The sequence below is a fragment of the Balaenoptera musculus genome, chromosome X, assembly GCF_009873245.2.
Source record: "Balaenoptera musculus isolate JJ_BM4_2016_0621 chromosome X, mBalMus1.pri.v3, whole genome shotgun sequence".
In the NCBI taxonomy this organism is placed as follows: Eukaryota; Metazoa; Chordata; class Mammalia; order Artiodactyla; family Balaenopteridae; genus Balaenoptera; species Balaenoptera musculus.
The window spans coordinates 42,439,508-42,455,345 of record NC_045806.1 but is presented as its reverse complement, the minus strand read 5'-3'; the positions used below and the strand labels follow the sequence as shown (position 1 = coordinate 42,455,345).

The 15,838-nt window shown below is 51.5% G+C and overlaps 1 protein-coding gene across 1 annotated transcript; it reads left to right on the top strand.

The window, feature by feature from the left end:
* The first annotated feature begins 3,221 nt into the window (after positions 1-3,221).
* Positions 3,222-15,059, top strand: LOC118889175 (synaptophysin). The gene is made up of 7 exons (XM_036840920.1): positions 3,222-3,306; positions 4,478-4,543; positions 5,733-5,857; positions 8,576-8,771; positions 9,486-9,677; positions 10,867-11,197; positions 13,434-15,059. The coding sequence occupies exons 1-6, from the start codon at positions 3,271-3,273 to the stop codon at positions 11,191-11,193; spliced, it is 942 nt and encodes a 313-aa protein (XP_036696815.1). The 5' UTR covers positions 3,222-3,270; the 3' UTR covers positions 11,194-11,197; positions 13,434-15,059.
* Positions 15,060-15,838: the final 779 nt, after the last annotated feature.

Genomic DNA, 15,838 nt, shown 5'->3' with positions numbered 1-15,838 from the left:
ATCCCTGGTCGGGGAACTAAGATCCCGCATGCCTCCCGGTGTGGCCAAAATAAATAAATAAATAAAGAGAAAAAGGAAATTCAAATTCATTTGTAAAAGACATGGGTGACAGCAAAGGGCGAGGCTCCTAGCCTGGGGCAACCCACTCAGGGCTTACCTGGCTCTCCTGAGACCAGCTAACAGTACCCCACTCCCAGATCCCAGAGCTCCTCTCTGTTTCTTGCCCTACTTTTAGTCATTGCCCAACCGTTGGGGTCTCATTCATTCAGTGAAGGTTTATCGGGCATTTATTTTGTGCCAGGCACTGTTCTGGGTTTCCCTCAGCACAAATTGAGCTGGCTTAGACATGTGACGGGGGTTGTCCAAAGTGGTAGTCATCCCCACTCCAAAGGAATTGGAGGTAGTGTTAGAAGTGACACCAGATGTGGCCACCCCTGGGGAGGGTCTGACCTAGGGTCTCCTCCCAGCTCTCAGAGCAGGGGTTTCTCATTTGTCTAATTTGTGTCAATTGAACCAGGACTGAAATTTGAGGGAAGCCAAAATTGGAGACTAGGACTCAGAATATAGAATTGCACTAGGTCTGGAAACAAAGGCTTGGAGTGGTTGGGCTGGTGTATTGTGCGAAAGTAAGTCATGGACAGGGTAAAGAGAGTGAAGGGAGATTGTTGAAGGAGGAGGTGGGATAAGCCACCTGAGGGCAGATGATGCAGACCCTTGAATGCCAGGCCCCAACCCCTGGGATTTTTCCTGAAAGCAGTGGGGAGCCATGGGAGGGATTTGAGCAGGGTAGTGACATAGTTAACTTTGCATTTTAAATAGATGCTCTGACGGGTGTGCTGAAAACAGATGGGAGGAGGAAGAGACTGGAGATGCTAAATTTGGCAGGAACGATGGTCGCCTTAGCCAGGGGAGGTGGCAGAGGAGATGGTGAGAAGTGAGTAGATTCCAGAGATGCGTGGAAGGTAAAATGAACCATTTATTGGGCCCTGTGCTAAGTGCATTACAGTGATTATCTTGTTTAATCAGTGCAACAATCCTATAAGTACCATTTTAAATTATTTTACCTGTCCAAAGTCATACAGGAATAAATATTAGAGGTGAGATTCAAATTCAGGCAATTGAATGCCAAAACCCATGCTCTTCCCCCGAAAAGGCAATAACTGTGAAGTACCCATTACATATTCAATATTTGTGTGAACTTGAGTGTGAGTGTGTTTGTTTAAAAAACAAAAAAAACATAGGTATACATTCAGATGGTTCAAAGTTCAGAAGTACAAAGGGGTATAAAGTGAAAGTTTCCCTTCCCTCTGGAGGCAACCAATGTTATCAGATATCTTTTATATAGTTATAGGATGCTGTACTGATAAGTTAGCACAGTGGCTAAGAGTAACAGGTGCTGGAGCCAAGCTTCCTGGGTTCAAATCCTAGTTCCACCACTTACCACCTGTTCAAATCTTAGTTCTACCACCTACCAACTGTGTGACCTTAGGAAAATTCCTTCAGCTCTCTGCACCTTAGTGTAGTCAGCGATAAAATGAGGATAGTAGTAGTACCTGACTCATAGGGCTGTTGTGAGGATTAATTGATTGATTGAGTGATGGCTGCATTGGGTCTCCGTTGCTGCACGTGGGCTTTCTCTAGTTGCAGAGAGCGGGGGCTACTCTTCGTTGCAGTGCGCAGGCTTTTCATTGTGGTGGCTTCTCTTGTTGAGGAGCACAGGCTCTAGGTGCGTGGGCTTCAGTAGTTGTGGCACGTGGGCTCAGTAGTTGTGGCTTATGGGCTCTAGAGAGCAGGCTCAGCAGTTGTGGCACATGGGCTTACTTGCTCCATGGCATGTGGGATCTTCCCGGACCAGGGATCAAACCCGTGTCCCCTGCTATGGCAGATGGATTCTTAACCACTCTGCCACCAGGGAAGTCCCTATTGTGAGGATTTAAATGAGTGATATATGGGAAGCTCACAGAACAGCCACAATTTAAAATGTTAGCTATTCTCTCTATAATTATGATATAATGCTTCCCTTCTCTTTGTACACAATTCCCACATAATTTGGCATCTTGCATTTCTTACTTAACTAAGTATCTTGGCTATCATTACACAGCTCCATATTATTAGTAATGACAGCTACATAGTAGTCCATTTTGCAGCTCTACCTGAGTTTTTTAAACAGGCCGCCAGTAATGAGCATTTGGGGAGTGTCCACACTTTATAAACAGTGCTGCAGTGTATTATCTTATACATACCTCTTTTGGCACATGTTTGAATCTCTCTGTAAGACAAATTCCTAGAAGTGTAAATGCTGAGCCACATATATGGACTTATTAGTTTGCTACATTTTGCCAAATTACCCTCTACAGAAGTTATACCAATTTAACTTCCACTGGCAATTTATGAGAATGCCTGTTTCTGGCCAACTGCTAATATTGAGCATTATCAAACTTTTTTATATTCACCACCCTCAAAGATGAAAAACAGTGTCTTAGTAGCTTTTATAGGCATTTCTTTTAGTATGAGTGAGGTTGAGCATCTTAAATTCCAGCTGTATTTATCCATTGGATTTTGCAACATGGCAATTGCCATTGACCTTGGTGGGCCTAGTTTTAGTAGCATGAAGGAGGCATAGTCCAATTAAGAGAGGACTGAGGAATAAACAGGATGCAAAAAGTTGAGAGTTGGAGTAGGCAACACTTTGACTAAGGAAGAGCGAAATAGGGGAAATGGTTGGAGGGGGAGGGTTTTGGTTTTGTTTTTTAAGTGCTTAAAATGCAGATGAGAAGAAACTCTCAAAACCCTGAACCACGTTTAAATTGCAGGGACTTTGGGCACTGCCAATAACTAGCTGGGCGACCTTGTACAAGTCGCTTAACCTCTCTGGGGACTAATTTTCCTCACCGGTAAAAATGGGGCCAATAGTCCCTACCACGTAGGGATGTTCTAAGGCTTAAGTAAGTGAACACATTCAACAGTTCAGCAAACGGCCTGGCAAATTGTCCTACTGTAGGACCCAACGGCCCACCTCCCCAGATCTCTCGCTGTGTTTTCAGAGATAACGATCTTCTGACAGCATTTTCACGGTTCCAGCCTCCGGACTGGAATGGCTGCCTGCGAGGTTTGGACACGGCCGCTGTGCGCAAGCGCGCGCGGCGAGCGAGGCGGGGGCGCGAGGGGCGGAGCTGCGGCCCCCTGGGCTGTTCCGACGATCGCGCACCGCCCCCGCCGCGCCCCGCGCCCGCCCTTGCTAGCAGGCGCCTCCCGCCCCCCGCATTGCTGATGCTGCTGCTGGCCGACATGGACGTGGTGAATCAGGTACGCGTTCCAGCACCGCGGACAGAGCCCGCCGCTGGCCGGCCTCCTCGCCGGGGTCGCAGCGAATCCGCCGACTCTACGAGGTGGTGGCCAGAATCCTAGCAGCGGACACCCGGTCTCCGGCGCTGGGGCTGGGGTCTGCGGCAGGCGAGGGGAGGAAAGGGGAGGTGGAGAAAAGAAGGAGTGCGCCCTTTGCCGCAGCGAGGGCCGTCCTCACTGCCGCAGCGGGGGCCGCCAGAAGCCAGTTCCTTACGGGCGACCGGGGAGGAAGAGGGGTCTTGGAGCTAGGGTATAGGCAAGGAGGGAGGGGAGGGGAGAGTGGAAGGAAGATGGGGGGTGCTGCAGATGAGCTAGGAAATAGAGCGACAGAAGGCGTGGGGGCGGGGGTGAAGGGGAGGGCTGACACCTGCCCCTTCCAAACAGAGATGGTACCCTGGTAGACGATCACCTCTTCCCCCAGAGCAGACCAAGGGGGACGATCGGTTTCGCTTCTCCCAAACCCCTAGTCTCCCTTCCCCCAGCACATATGCAGTGAAGCCATGTCCTAGCCCTCCTCCACCTTAATCAAATCAGTCCAGACCCTCTCTGCCATCGAACTCCTCTTCACCACCTCAGAACCTCGCCCATCTCTAACCAGGACTAACCCCTCCCCATCCTCATCACCTCAGACACCCCACCACCGTCATCTGACTCACCTTTACCGCTGCAGACCCCTCCCCCACCCTAGCAAACCCGACTCCCTCCCTGTTATGACTCACCTTCACCATCCAAGACCCCTTCCCCCACCCTAATGAACCCCAACTCCTTCCTCACTCTCTCCACCGGATCCCCTTCACCATCTGACTCACCTTTACCGTTTCAGACCTTCTCCCCTTCCCTAACTAGTCCTGACTCCATCCCCATCTTGCTCACCCCTGACCCCCTCTGCCATCTATCTCACCATCTCCCCAGACGTCCCCACCAGCCCTGAACCCCGGGGACCTTCTCTCAGAGACCCTGAGCTCACACCTTCCCCAAAGTGTCACTTTCTCCTTTTCACCGCCTCTCCAAACGTCACTCCCTCCCGGAGATCACATGCCTTATCCCCAGGGGTCATTGCCTGGTGGCCTTGTCCCTCACCTCCCTCTCCATCCCCAACAACCCCACGCCTCCCCACCGTTTCTCTCCTCAGCTGGTGGCCGGGGGTCAGTTCCGGGTGGTCAAGGAGCCCCTCGGCTTTGTGAAGGTGCTGCAATGGGTGAGTGTGGTCTGGGCTGTGGGGAGAAAGAGGGAGGTAGTGGGGTCCGGAAGAGCAGGGATGGAGGAGGGATAAGGAGGGAGGGATGGATGGGGGGGGCAGAAGGGGGTGGGGGAATTGGGCTCCTGGGTGAAGTCCCAGGGGGTTGGGGCCAGAGAACAGATGGGCTGTGATGTGACGCCACATAAGGCCAAGGGTACCCCCATTCTGAAGTGGAAGATTGCGACGTCCTACTTCCTCTCCTGAGGTGAGAGAGGGGCAGGGGAGGTGGAGACTGAAGCTGGTTGCTGCAGGGAGAGACGAAAAGCCAGAGAAACCCAGAGACAGTGAAGGAGACAGAGAGAATGGGAGATCAGGAATGATGGAGACAGAGATGGAAATACCAGGAAAAAAGTGATATGGAGATGGGAGAGAAACAAACAGAAAGAGACAAAGAAAAGGGAGACAGAGAAAGATGCACAGAGAACAGAGATGCAAAGAGAAACAGACACAGGAAGAGAGGAAGAGAAATGCGGTGGGGGAGAGAAAGAGACAGAGGGAGAAGAAGAGACCCTCCGGGAAAAGAGAAAAGGAGAAACTGATAAACAGAAAGAGAGGCAGGAGGGAGACAGAGAGAGCACCGTAGAGATAATATCAGAGACAGAGCAGGGAGATAGAGACAGACAGACCAAGAAACAGAAAGACACACACACACACACACACACACACACACATTCAGAGAGAGAGAGAGAGAGAGAGAAGAATCAGAAAGAGACACACATAGATACTAGAGAGGCAGAGAGAGAAACAGATACAGAAAGACAGACATCTGAGAAAGACAAAGACACATTGAGAAACAGAGACAGAGAGATACCGAGGGAAACAGAGACACAGAGAACAACAGAGACAGGCAGAATACAGAGAGAGACAAAGACAGAGACAGAGAAATAGACTGAGACAGAATAAGGGGAATCAGAGCATTATTGAGAGGTAGAAACCAAGAGAGACACTGGGAGAAAGACTGGAAGAGATAGCCACACCCCTCTAATCAGCTTGTCCTTGGGCCTCGCTGAGCCCTGATTAGGGGGTGGGGGTGGGGACCAGTCCATCTGCTGCTGCCTATGCTGGGCCCCGATCTGTCCAGAGGAGGGCAGCCCCATCCCACGTGCACACAGGCTCACCGTGGCCATCCCCATCCCTGCTGCCCAAGGTCTTTGCCATCTTCGCCTTTGCCACATGCGGCAGTTACAGTGGGGAGCTCCAGCTGAGTGTGGACTGTGCCAACAAGACCAAGAGTGACCTCAACATCGAGGTCGAATTCGAGTACCCCTTCAGGTGTGCCCCCACACTAGCCCACCCCTGGGATCCTGACAGACCTGGGATGGGGGTGGGGGTGGGACCGGCCAACACCTCCCCCCCAGCGGCTCCTGCCCAGCCCCCACCTCGGGAGACCACACCCACTCAGGTCACTGCACATGCACTGAGCACCTACCTTGTGCCTGGCACTGCTCTGGACATCTAGGACACGTGGTGACCAAGACAGGCATAGGCTGTTGCCCTCTGGCTGTGTTCTAGTGAAGAGGAGGGGCAGGAGACTGGCAATAAACAAGATTCAAAATTTTATATATATATATATATATATGCACACATATATATATCCTTAAGGCAGTAGGTGCTCAATTAATGTTAGCCAATATTATTATTTAATTCCCATTCGTTCATCCCATACACATGTTTTGAGAACCTACTGTATGTCAGGTACTGCTGAAAGTGCTGGGGATATAACAGTGAACAAAACAGACCAAGCTCCCTATCCTCATGGAGCCGACATTATAACAAATAAACAAATGAATAAAGAGGATAATTGCAGATTGGGAGAAATCCAAGGAGGGCATCTTCATGCAGGGTTTTATGATAGAGAATAATGAGGGGGTGCTGCTTAGCCATGGGGAAGGATTAAGCCCCATTAAACAGTTCTGCAAGTTATTTAGCTCATACCGTGTGCCGGGTGCTAGGTACACAAGAGTGAGCACAAGCAGGCAAGGTTGCTGCCCTCATGGAGAGGCTTACCTCCTAGGAATGGGAAGACAGAGACCCACAGACACAATTTCAATAGAGGCTCCTGAGGCTCCTCCACTACTAGGACAAATCACATAACTGCTCTGGGTCTCCATTTCTTCATCTGTAAAAGGGGGTAATAATACCCACCTTACAGGGTTATGATAAATATTAAATGAATTAATACTTGTAAAATGCTTAGCACAGTGCCAGGCACACAATAAGTGCTCCATAAGTGTTTGTTAAAATAAGGAAAATAAATAAGTTTAAAGGATTCAGGAAAGAGACCAGGGATTGAGTTGGAAATTAGGGATTTCTGAGCACTAAGGGTAAATGTAGGCTCAGGGGATCACCCAGGGTGAGAGGCAAGACTGAAGAGAAGATAGCCCAGCGCAGGCCCTGAGCAATAATCAAAAGAAAAGGGGGCACCAGGGAGGCGTGGTCTGAGAGGCTGGGGAAAGGAAGGATGACAACCAGGGATCCACCAGTTCACAGAAGCCAAGAGAGTTTGGGGAAGGAGTGGGAGTTGCAGCATGGGATACTGCTGAGAGCAGGCCCTTTGGGGATCTAGAAGACCAGAAAAATCTGTGGACCCCCCAACTCCTCCCATGTCTAGGACCTCGGGTCCTGAGGATCTGCCCTTCACCCACAAGCCTCCCAGGGTAAAAAAATCTTTGCCCTGTGTCCCCCTGACCAACCCTGCCACTGCCCCAATAATCCTCCCCAAAGACCCCTCATTCCCCCTAGAAACCCAGAAACTTAAACCCAGATCCAACTCCTAGCTCCATCATTTAGCAGCCATGCAGCCCTGTGCAAGTAACTTCGCCTTGCAGAGCCTCGCTTTGTTCATCTGTAAAACAGGTATAATAATGCCTGCTTTAGAGAATTGTGGGGGAGGGTCATTAAATGAAGCAATTATGTAAAATGCTTAGAGGTGATCAATAAGTGTAAGCCCTTCCCTTAGGGCCTTTGCTATACAAGGGCACTGGCACCATTTGGATCCTGCCCCCCAACCTGAGGCCAGAGCTCTGGGACTTCACCCTGCTCTTTCTCTCCACACACGTTCCTCCTTATGACCCCTCTTCCATCACACCATAGGAAAGGCCTTAGCCTCACATGCCTTCCCAGTCTGCAGCCGCCCCCCACCCCACACCTCACATACATGCATCCTGTTCCATCATCCCTTCTACCCTCCTGTCTATCTGTCTCCTCCTATTTTGTAGTCCCTGGGCTCTCCCCTGCTATGTACACATTTGTTTTTCTCTTGAGGACCTGAAGTGAGGTGGGGAGAAGAGTCAACATGACGTAGGGGGAAAAACACAGGGTTCAGATTCCAACTCTGTCATTCCTATACCAGCTGTGTGACTTTAGGCAAGTTAATGCGTTTCTCGGAGCCTCTGTTTCTGCATCCATATACTTCATTTAATAAACATTTATTGAGCGCCTACTATGTGGCAGCACTGTTCCAGGCCTTAAGGGTACAACACTGAACAAAACAAAGGAAAAAGCCCTGCCCTCTTGTAGTTACAACAAAAATCAAGGAAAAAAGTAAAATACATGGTATGTCAGTTGGGGTATCACAGCTACAGAGAAAATGGAGCAAAGAAGGGGGCTAAGGAGTGCTGGGAGGGAATGGTTAGATTTAATTAAATAGATCAGGGAAGACCTCACTGAGAAGGTGACCAGTGGAGCAAAGCTTGAAGGAGAAGAGCATTCCAGTGCAAAAATCCTAGGGTGGGAGGGTGCCTGGTATGTTCTATGAATAACCAAGGGGCCAAAGTACCTAGGTTGGAGTGAGGGCTGAGTAATACCTATTTCACCGGCATGCTGTCAGCAATCAATGAAATGTGACTGGTACACCGTAGGTGCTCGTGAATGGTTATTTCCTCCTCTTCCTGGGACCTTGTCAGAATCTGGGGGGGACTCATGACTGGGCGGGGGGGAGGGGAGGGAGTTCTTAGGGCCTGGGCCACACCTGCCCACCTCTCTCCACAGGCTGTACCAAGTGTACTTTGAGGCACCCACCTGCCAAGGAGACCCTAAAAATATCTTCCTCGTGGGGGACTACTCCTCATCAGCTGAATTCTTTGTCACCGTGGCCGTATTTGCCTTCCTCTACTCCATGGGGGCTCTGGCTACCTACATCTTCCTGCAGAACAAGTACAGAGAGAACAACAAAGGGCCCATGCTGGTGAGCTCCCACAGCCATTCGTATGCATACAGGGGCCAGGGGACATGGAACCTTGGGGACACAGCCATGTTCAGAGGCCACGTCAAATCCCAGACAGGCCCACATGCAAGCGGCCCTGATAACAGCCGCACACATTACTGCTGCTGCTGCTATGAGCATCAGAGACACCGAATCAGAGTGACAGGGACACACCCACAGCCCACACAGAATCCCAGACACCTGGAAACTTGCCACCTCTCACAAAACCCTACAGTCTAGATGAAAGAAAGAAGCACACAGAGGTTCATTGTGACAGTCATGCTTGTCATCACACCACACAGACACACTGATTCCTACACAGCTGTACTCATACACCCTCATCCCAGACACAAAATGACACAAATTCCCACATTCAGGTAAAAGTGGAAAGACACACTACTTTCCACAGATTTGGCAACCATCTCACAGAATCCCCCCCACACACACCCACACCACATACCACAATCACACTCCCACACCCTCTGTCACATACACACACATGCACAGACAAGCCCAAGCTAGGAGGGCCACCTTCAAGTGAGTGTTGGGGGCTTCAAGAGCTGGAAAGGCAGGGGAGAGACAAGCCTCTTCTGGGAGAACCCCCTCCCAAGAAAGCCTGTGATCTGAGGAGGCCCCACAGCCCAGCATGAAGCAGCCCACTCACGGTGCCATCTCCCTCCCCCCTGCCCGGCCTAGGACTTTCTGGCCACGGCAGTGTTCGCCTTCATGTGGCTGGTTAGCTCGTCGGCCTGGGCCAAGGGGCTGTCAGATGTGAAGATGGCCACGGACCCAGAGAACATTATCAAGGGGATGCCTGTCTGCCACCAGACGGGGAATACATGCAAGGAGCTGAGGGACCCTGTGACCTCCGGCCTCAACACCTCGGTGGTAAGCCCTGGGAAGCTGGCTGGGCCAGCTGGGGAGGGTGGCTGGGAAACTTAGTCTGGCATGGGGAGTGGTGGAGAGAGAGAATGAGAGGAGAATTCAAAGGAAATCTAAGAGGGCTCCCTGGAGGAGGCATGCCAACAACAGAGCCTTGTAGGATGAGATAGCAATTGTAACCACTGTGACACCACAGACTGTCCCCAAAAAGGGAACGTGAGATCTTCTGTCCAGTTAGGTTTGGGAGACCTGGATCACAGGCTCAGCCTAGTCATGTAGAATCTCTGGCAACTCAGTAAGAACCCTCTTGGGACCTGTTTCCTTATATGCAAAATGAAAGAATAACTTGAAATGTTTCCCGTATGGACGCCCCCTACTGGCCACAGTCAGACTGAGCTCAAATCCGAGCTCTGCCACTTGCAAGCTCTACAACCTGAAACTAGTTACTCAGCCTCTCAGGCCTCAGTTTGAGCATATAAATTGAAAATAAGAGGTCCTGCTCCAAAGTTAAGTAGTGAACTAATAACATACAAAGTGCTTAGAAAAGGGCCTGGCACATGGTAAGTAGTATACAAGTGTTACAGATCCTCAGATTCCAACTCTTTTTTTGGTCAATTGCTGGCTACGAGATCTAAGCCACTTAGCCTCTCTGCACCTCAGTTTCCTCAGCTGTAAAGTGGAAATATTACTTCCTGTCCCCAAATTGAATTACATTGCATATATTTATACAAATATATATATTTGTTTTAATATAAAAGCATATATTTATATACTTTATACATGGGTATTTATACATATATTTGTATATACATATGTATGTGTATATATGCATCCATTAGTGGTATATCTACATATTTAATAAAAATTTATGCTTAACATTTTACTATATATTACAAAATTAGGTTTACTATATTTTGTACATGTATAAACGTGTATATAGACACATATATGTAATACTGATATATCTCAACATCCCCGGGAATCTGAATTCTAACACGCCCCACGCCCCCCTCCCCACCAAGGTGATTTTTGTGCACATTGACATTCATGCGCTGGGACTCGGAGGGTCGGGGTCTCAGAAACCACCACCCTCCGGGCGCCCGCGAATCCAAGCCCAACGCAAGCGGCCTCGATGTTCCCCGGGGCCGCCAGGGCAATGGGCGCAGGACGACAGCCGAGCTTTGTCTCCCCGCAGGTGTTTGGCTTCCTGAACCTGGTGCTCTGGGTCGGCAACCTATGGTTCGTGTTCAAGGAGACAGGCTGGGCCGCCCCATTCCTGCGCGCTCCTCCCGGCGCCCCCGAGAAGCAACCGGCGCCCGGGGATGCCTACGGCGAGGCAGGCTACGGGCAGGGCCCCGGCGGGTACGGGCCCCAGGACTCCTACGGGCCCCAGGGCGGCTATCAGCCTGACTACGGGCAGCCCGCCGGTGGCGGTGGCGGTGGCTACGGGCCTCAGGGCGACTACGGGCAGCAAGGCTATGGCCCTCAGGGTGCGCCCACCTCCTTCTCCAATCAGATGTAGTCTGGTGAGTGACAGACAGGCGGGGCGGCCAAGGAGGGTTCATGAAAGGAGATGGGCGGGTTAGTGAACCAATAGGAGTAGGACACTGGCCGGACAGGTAAGGATGGGAATTTGAAGGAGCCAATAGAGAGGCGGAGCTACGTGCTAAGGGCGGAAAAACTAGCCAATGGTGGAGAGCAGAAGAGTGGTGTTTGAAAATGGGCAGAATGAAGAGCCAATGGGAGAGAGGTAGAAGTGCTGCTCTGAGAGAAGGGAGGGGAGAGAGAAGTGGGCAGAGCAACCAATGAAAGGAGGGAATAACAGGAGGACTTGCGTAGTGGGAAATCCGCTGGGCGCAGGAGCCATGGAGGGAAGAAGAGGTGGGTCTTAGCCAATACGTTATGATAAGGCCAACAGATGATGAGGGTAAACGGGCTTGGATCATGAAGGTCAGACAAGATCACTAATCCGAAGGAGGTGACAGATCTGCCACCTCTCCACAACCCTGGAGGCGAGGGAGGTGGTGTGGAATTTCAAAGAAGGAAAGGGCCGGGGTGGAGCGGGGCGGGGGTGGGTGGCGCATTGGAAAGTCTTGCCGGCCTTCTTGTTGGGCCTCAAAAGAGAAGCGAGATTTCCCTCAAATGTGAGGGGGGAAGATGGGGAGTAGAGGCAGGCTGATGGCGTTAGAGGGGAAAGGCAAGGAGGTGGCAACACATGGGTGGAGGTAGCTTCTGGCACTTGGCCAGGATGGAAAGGGCAGGGAGCAGTTTATCAGGCATCCCATATCTAATTCATTAAAAATTCCTGTTGGCTCTACCTTCAAAATATATCCATAATCTTCCCACTGTCCCCCTGGACCTCTTCACTGGTTTCCACCCCCATTCCCATTATATTCTGCTCATGGCGTGGGGAACGATCCTGTTAAATCCTAAGTCACGCCATGACCCTCCTGTGTTCAGAGCTCAGAGCTCTACTGGGGCTCCCATCTCACTCAGATTCAAAGCCAAAGCCAAAGCTATGGCCCACGAGACCCTACACAATCTAGCCCCACCCCTCACTTCTCTGACCTCTCACCTCCAACCACTCCCCCGCACTCTGTTCCAGCCACACTGGCCACCTCCATGTGCCAGGCACAACAGTCCAACTTCACAGTCTTGGTACTTGCTTTCCCCCTGGAGTTTCACACCCACACACACAGATAACCTTACCTGGCCAACTCCTTACAAGTCCCTTTTCTTACCTCTCCCTGTGCTTTTCTTTATCACAGTCTGTAATTATTAGTTTATATGTTTATTGACTGTCTCTTCTACTAGACTAGGGGATGTGACCATGACTAATTCACGCTACAGACACATCACCTAGAGCACTACTAATGTTAAGAAACATTTATTGAGGAAATAAAAGAAACAACATAGCATGAGACATTTTACTATCATTTTACTCTTCTCTGCTTAAAATCTTCACTTGATTTATACCTTATCCAGAGTCAAAGCTGAAGTCCTCACAGCCTTGTCTACAAGCTCCTACGTGACCCCATTACCTACCTCTCGGACATCGCCTCCTACCACTCTCACTTGCTCACTCCATTGAAGCCCCACTGATCTCCTTGCTGTTCCTCAAACACACTAGATGTGGTCCCACCCCAGGGCCTTTGCACTGGCTGTGCTCCCTACCCGGAATGCTCTTCTCTCCAGTTATCTGCATGGCTCATTCCCTCACCTCCTTAAGTCTTTATTCCAATGTCACTTCTTCAATGAGGTTTTCTCTGACTACCTACTTACTACAGCAACCTTTCTTCCCCTACTGTCACTCCTAATCCCCCTCGCCCCAGTCTACTTTTTGTTTTTCCATTTCACTTATTATCACCTTATGTCCTACTAGATAACTTATTTATACATCATGGTAATTGTTTAAAGTCTTTCTCCCCTGCTACAATGTAAGCTCCACGAAGATAAGGATCTTTGCTCTGCTCAATATAGTTTACCACCAATGAGGAGAACAGTACCCGTTAACAGGCTTTTTTGGGTTGGGGGAAGGGGAAACCATAATTTCTTTGGTACCTAATCTAGTGGAGGCAAGGTATATCTTCCCAGCAGGGGCAGCTGGGATGAAGCTGACCCCAAGACTATAAGTGAAGGAAGGAAGAAAGGGCATGGCAGATAGAGGGTGAAGCCAGGGCAGAGGCATAGCAGCCCAGCCCTTCCCTAAAGGCACCACCTGTGTCTGGACCCCCTCTCCTTTTGTATCTTTTGTCTCCACAGGTCAGTGCAGCCCGGGAGGACCCCGTTGGTAGGCAAGAGCTCAGGAGAAGGACTGCCCCCCATTCCCATCCCTACACCCCAGGTCTCCACCCCTCAAACCAGGAGACCCTTAACTGTCTTTGCTGTTTATATATATATATATTATATATAAATATCTATTTATCTGTCTGAGCCCTGCCCCCACTCCACTCCCCTTATGCATTAGGGACCCGATCTTGCATGGGCCCCTCTCTTACCCCTACCCCTTCCCCTTCATCCTTTGGCCCCTCTCTGTTCCCTGGCCCTGTGCCCTGAGGTTGGGGGGCTCTGTAAGGGGGACAGGGAGGAGACAGAAGGCTGTGTGGGGAGGGTGGGTGTGAGTTCAGACTCTCTCCCCTCTCTCCCTCCCCTCCTCCCCAACTCGGGCCTTGATTCCTCTAGCAATGCCTGAACAGGGGCCATTAGGGAAAATTCAACCCTGAAGAGAGGAGAAAGGCAGAGACTGGGGAAGCGTGGGACCCAAGGTGGTCTTGAAGAGGACCTCTGGAGTGGACGGGGCTAGTAAGCAGAGGGGTTGGGTTCCAGACATCCTGGATCTGGAGTCTGAAGAAGAAGGGTGCCCTACAGCATTCTAGAATGGGGCTTAGAAGGAGGCTGAGGGTGTGGTCCTAGAAGGGGTGGAGCTTTGAGTGAGGCAGCGGGTGGGCCCACAGTGGGCAGGGGTTGGAGTAGGACAGGGTTCTACGGAAGGAGTGTGACTTGGGACCTGGACACTGGGTTTGGAAAAACGCTAAGGGCATGGTTCTAGAAGGGGTGGGGCTTGAAGCAGGCAGTGGGTGAGGCCCCAGAGTGGGCAGGCCTTGGATTGGGACCAGAATCTATGGAAGGGGTGTGGCTTGGAACACTCGAGAGACTGAGTTTGATTCTAAAGGGGGCCGACCTTGGGCAAAGCAAGAAGTGGAGTTCTGGAATGGGCCAAACTTGGAGTGAGGTCGTGGTCCGGGTTCTAGACAGTTCGGGGCTTAGAGTGGGGCGTGCATGGTGGTTTCTGAAGGAGCAGCCCCGCCCCCGCAAAGGAGCAGTGAAGAAAATATGTTTTAAAGTGGGTGGGCTTGGCAGTGGGGAGGGCGAGGTGAGAGGCTTGGTCAGGAGCTGAGGGATGGGTTTTGTTAGGGGTAGGGGGGAATATCCCTGGCCAAGGCTGAGGACTGAGGTGGCCTGGGAAGAGATGAGAGATAAGACTTGGAGGGTAAGGGGTGGGATCCAGAGAGAGGCACCCCCCACACCCTTGCCAACCCCGAGATGGGACAGCTAGGCAATCAGAGGACAGAGCCAAAGGGTCTGTGAGGCCGACCTACCCTTCTCCCCCCACCCCCGGCCTCCTCCCTCCCTCCACACCCCCATCCGTCCCGGAGTGGTTGGAGGCCCGGTCTGGAGCCCCTATCCTGCACCCTCTGCTGTGTCTGTGACGTCGGTAGTGCCTGTGCTTGTGTGTTGCCATTTTGTCTGGCTGTGGCCCCTCCGCCTCCCCTCCAGACCCCCACCCTTTCCCGTGCCCTTCGGTATTGTTTGAAGACTCCATCCCCGAGGAGGAACAAATATGATTAATTCTTCTCCCCTAAATAAACTCCCCAACCACCTAGTCCACATGGCTCTTACTTCTCAGTGTGTCTTTTTGGAGGGGGGAGAGAAAGATGGGGAAGAGGAGGCGAGAGGAAGCTCCGCCTCCGACCTGCTGGACACCGTTCGAGTCATCCCACCATTTTCGGCCCCTCCAACAGTGTCTTGCCGAGCCCTGTCCTCTGTGAAGCCTCGCCTGCCGATCATTCTAAGTCACGCTCTGAGTAGCCCTGCCGACTGCCCCACTACTGGCCACCGAATGCCCAGTCTTTCTAGGGTTCAGTTCTAATTCTGGTCCCTTAGCCATGCCCCTTCCCAGCCCCTGTGGAGCCCTGTCCTTGAATCCCCAAACGGTTCAAAGGAAGACTTCCCTCTAGCCACCCGCCTCGCATTCTTCAGACCCTGATGTCTCTCTATCTCCTTGTCTCTGCTCCAGCTGGAGAACCGGGAGACAGACTAGGCTGCGAGGCCGGGAGGCGGGGCGCCAAGGTGACTCGTTAGTTCTTTCATTCACTCCCTATAACCTGTCTCGGGCTCCTCCCTGGGGCAGGGAGGGGCGGGAAGTGACCAGGATGTGCGTAATGGGGCGCGGTGGGGGTGGGTGAGGTCCCCGGCGCCCACGATGAAGGGCCCGGCTGACCGCCGCCACCGCGGTGCCTAATTAGAGACCCTGGCCGGGCACCGGAGTTCTGGCTGTGTGCCGGGGACCCCCTCCTCCCAGCCCCGAGGCATAGCGAAGCCTGAGAGCGCGGAGAGACTCCTAGCTCAGGGAATGAGCTCAGGGAAAGAATCACTGGAGAGAGAAA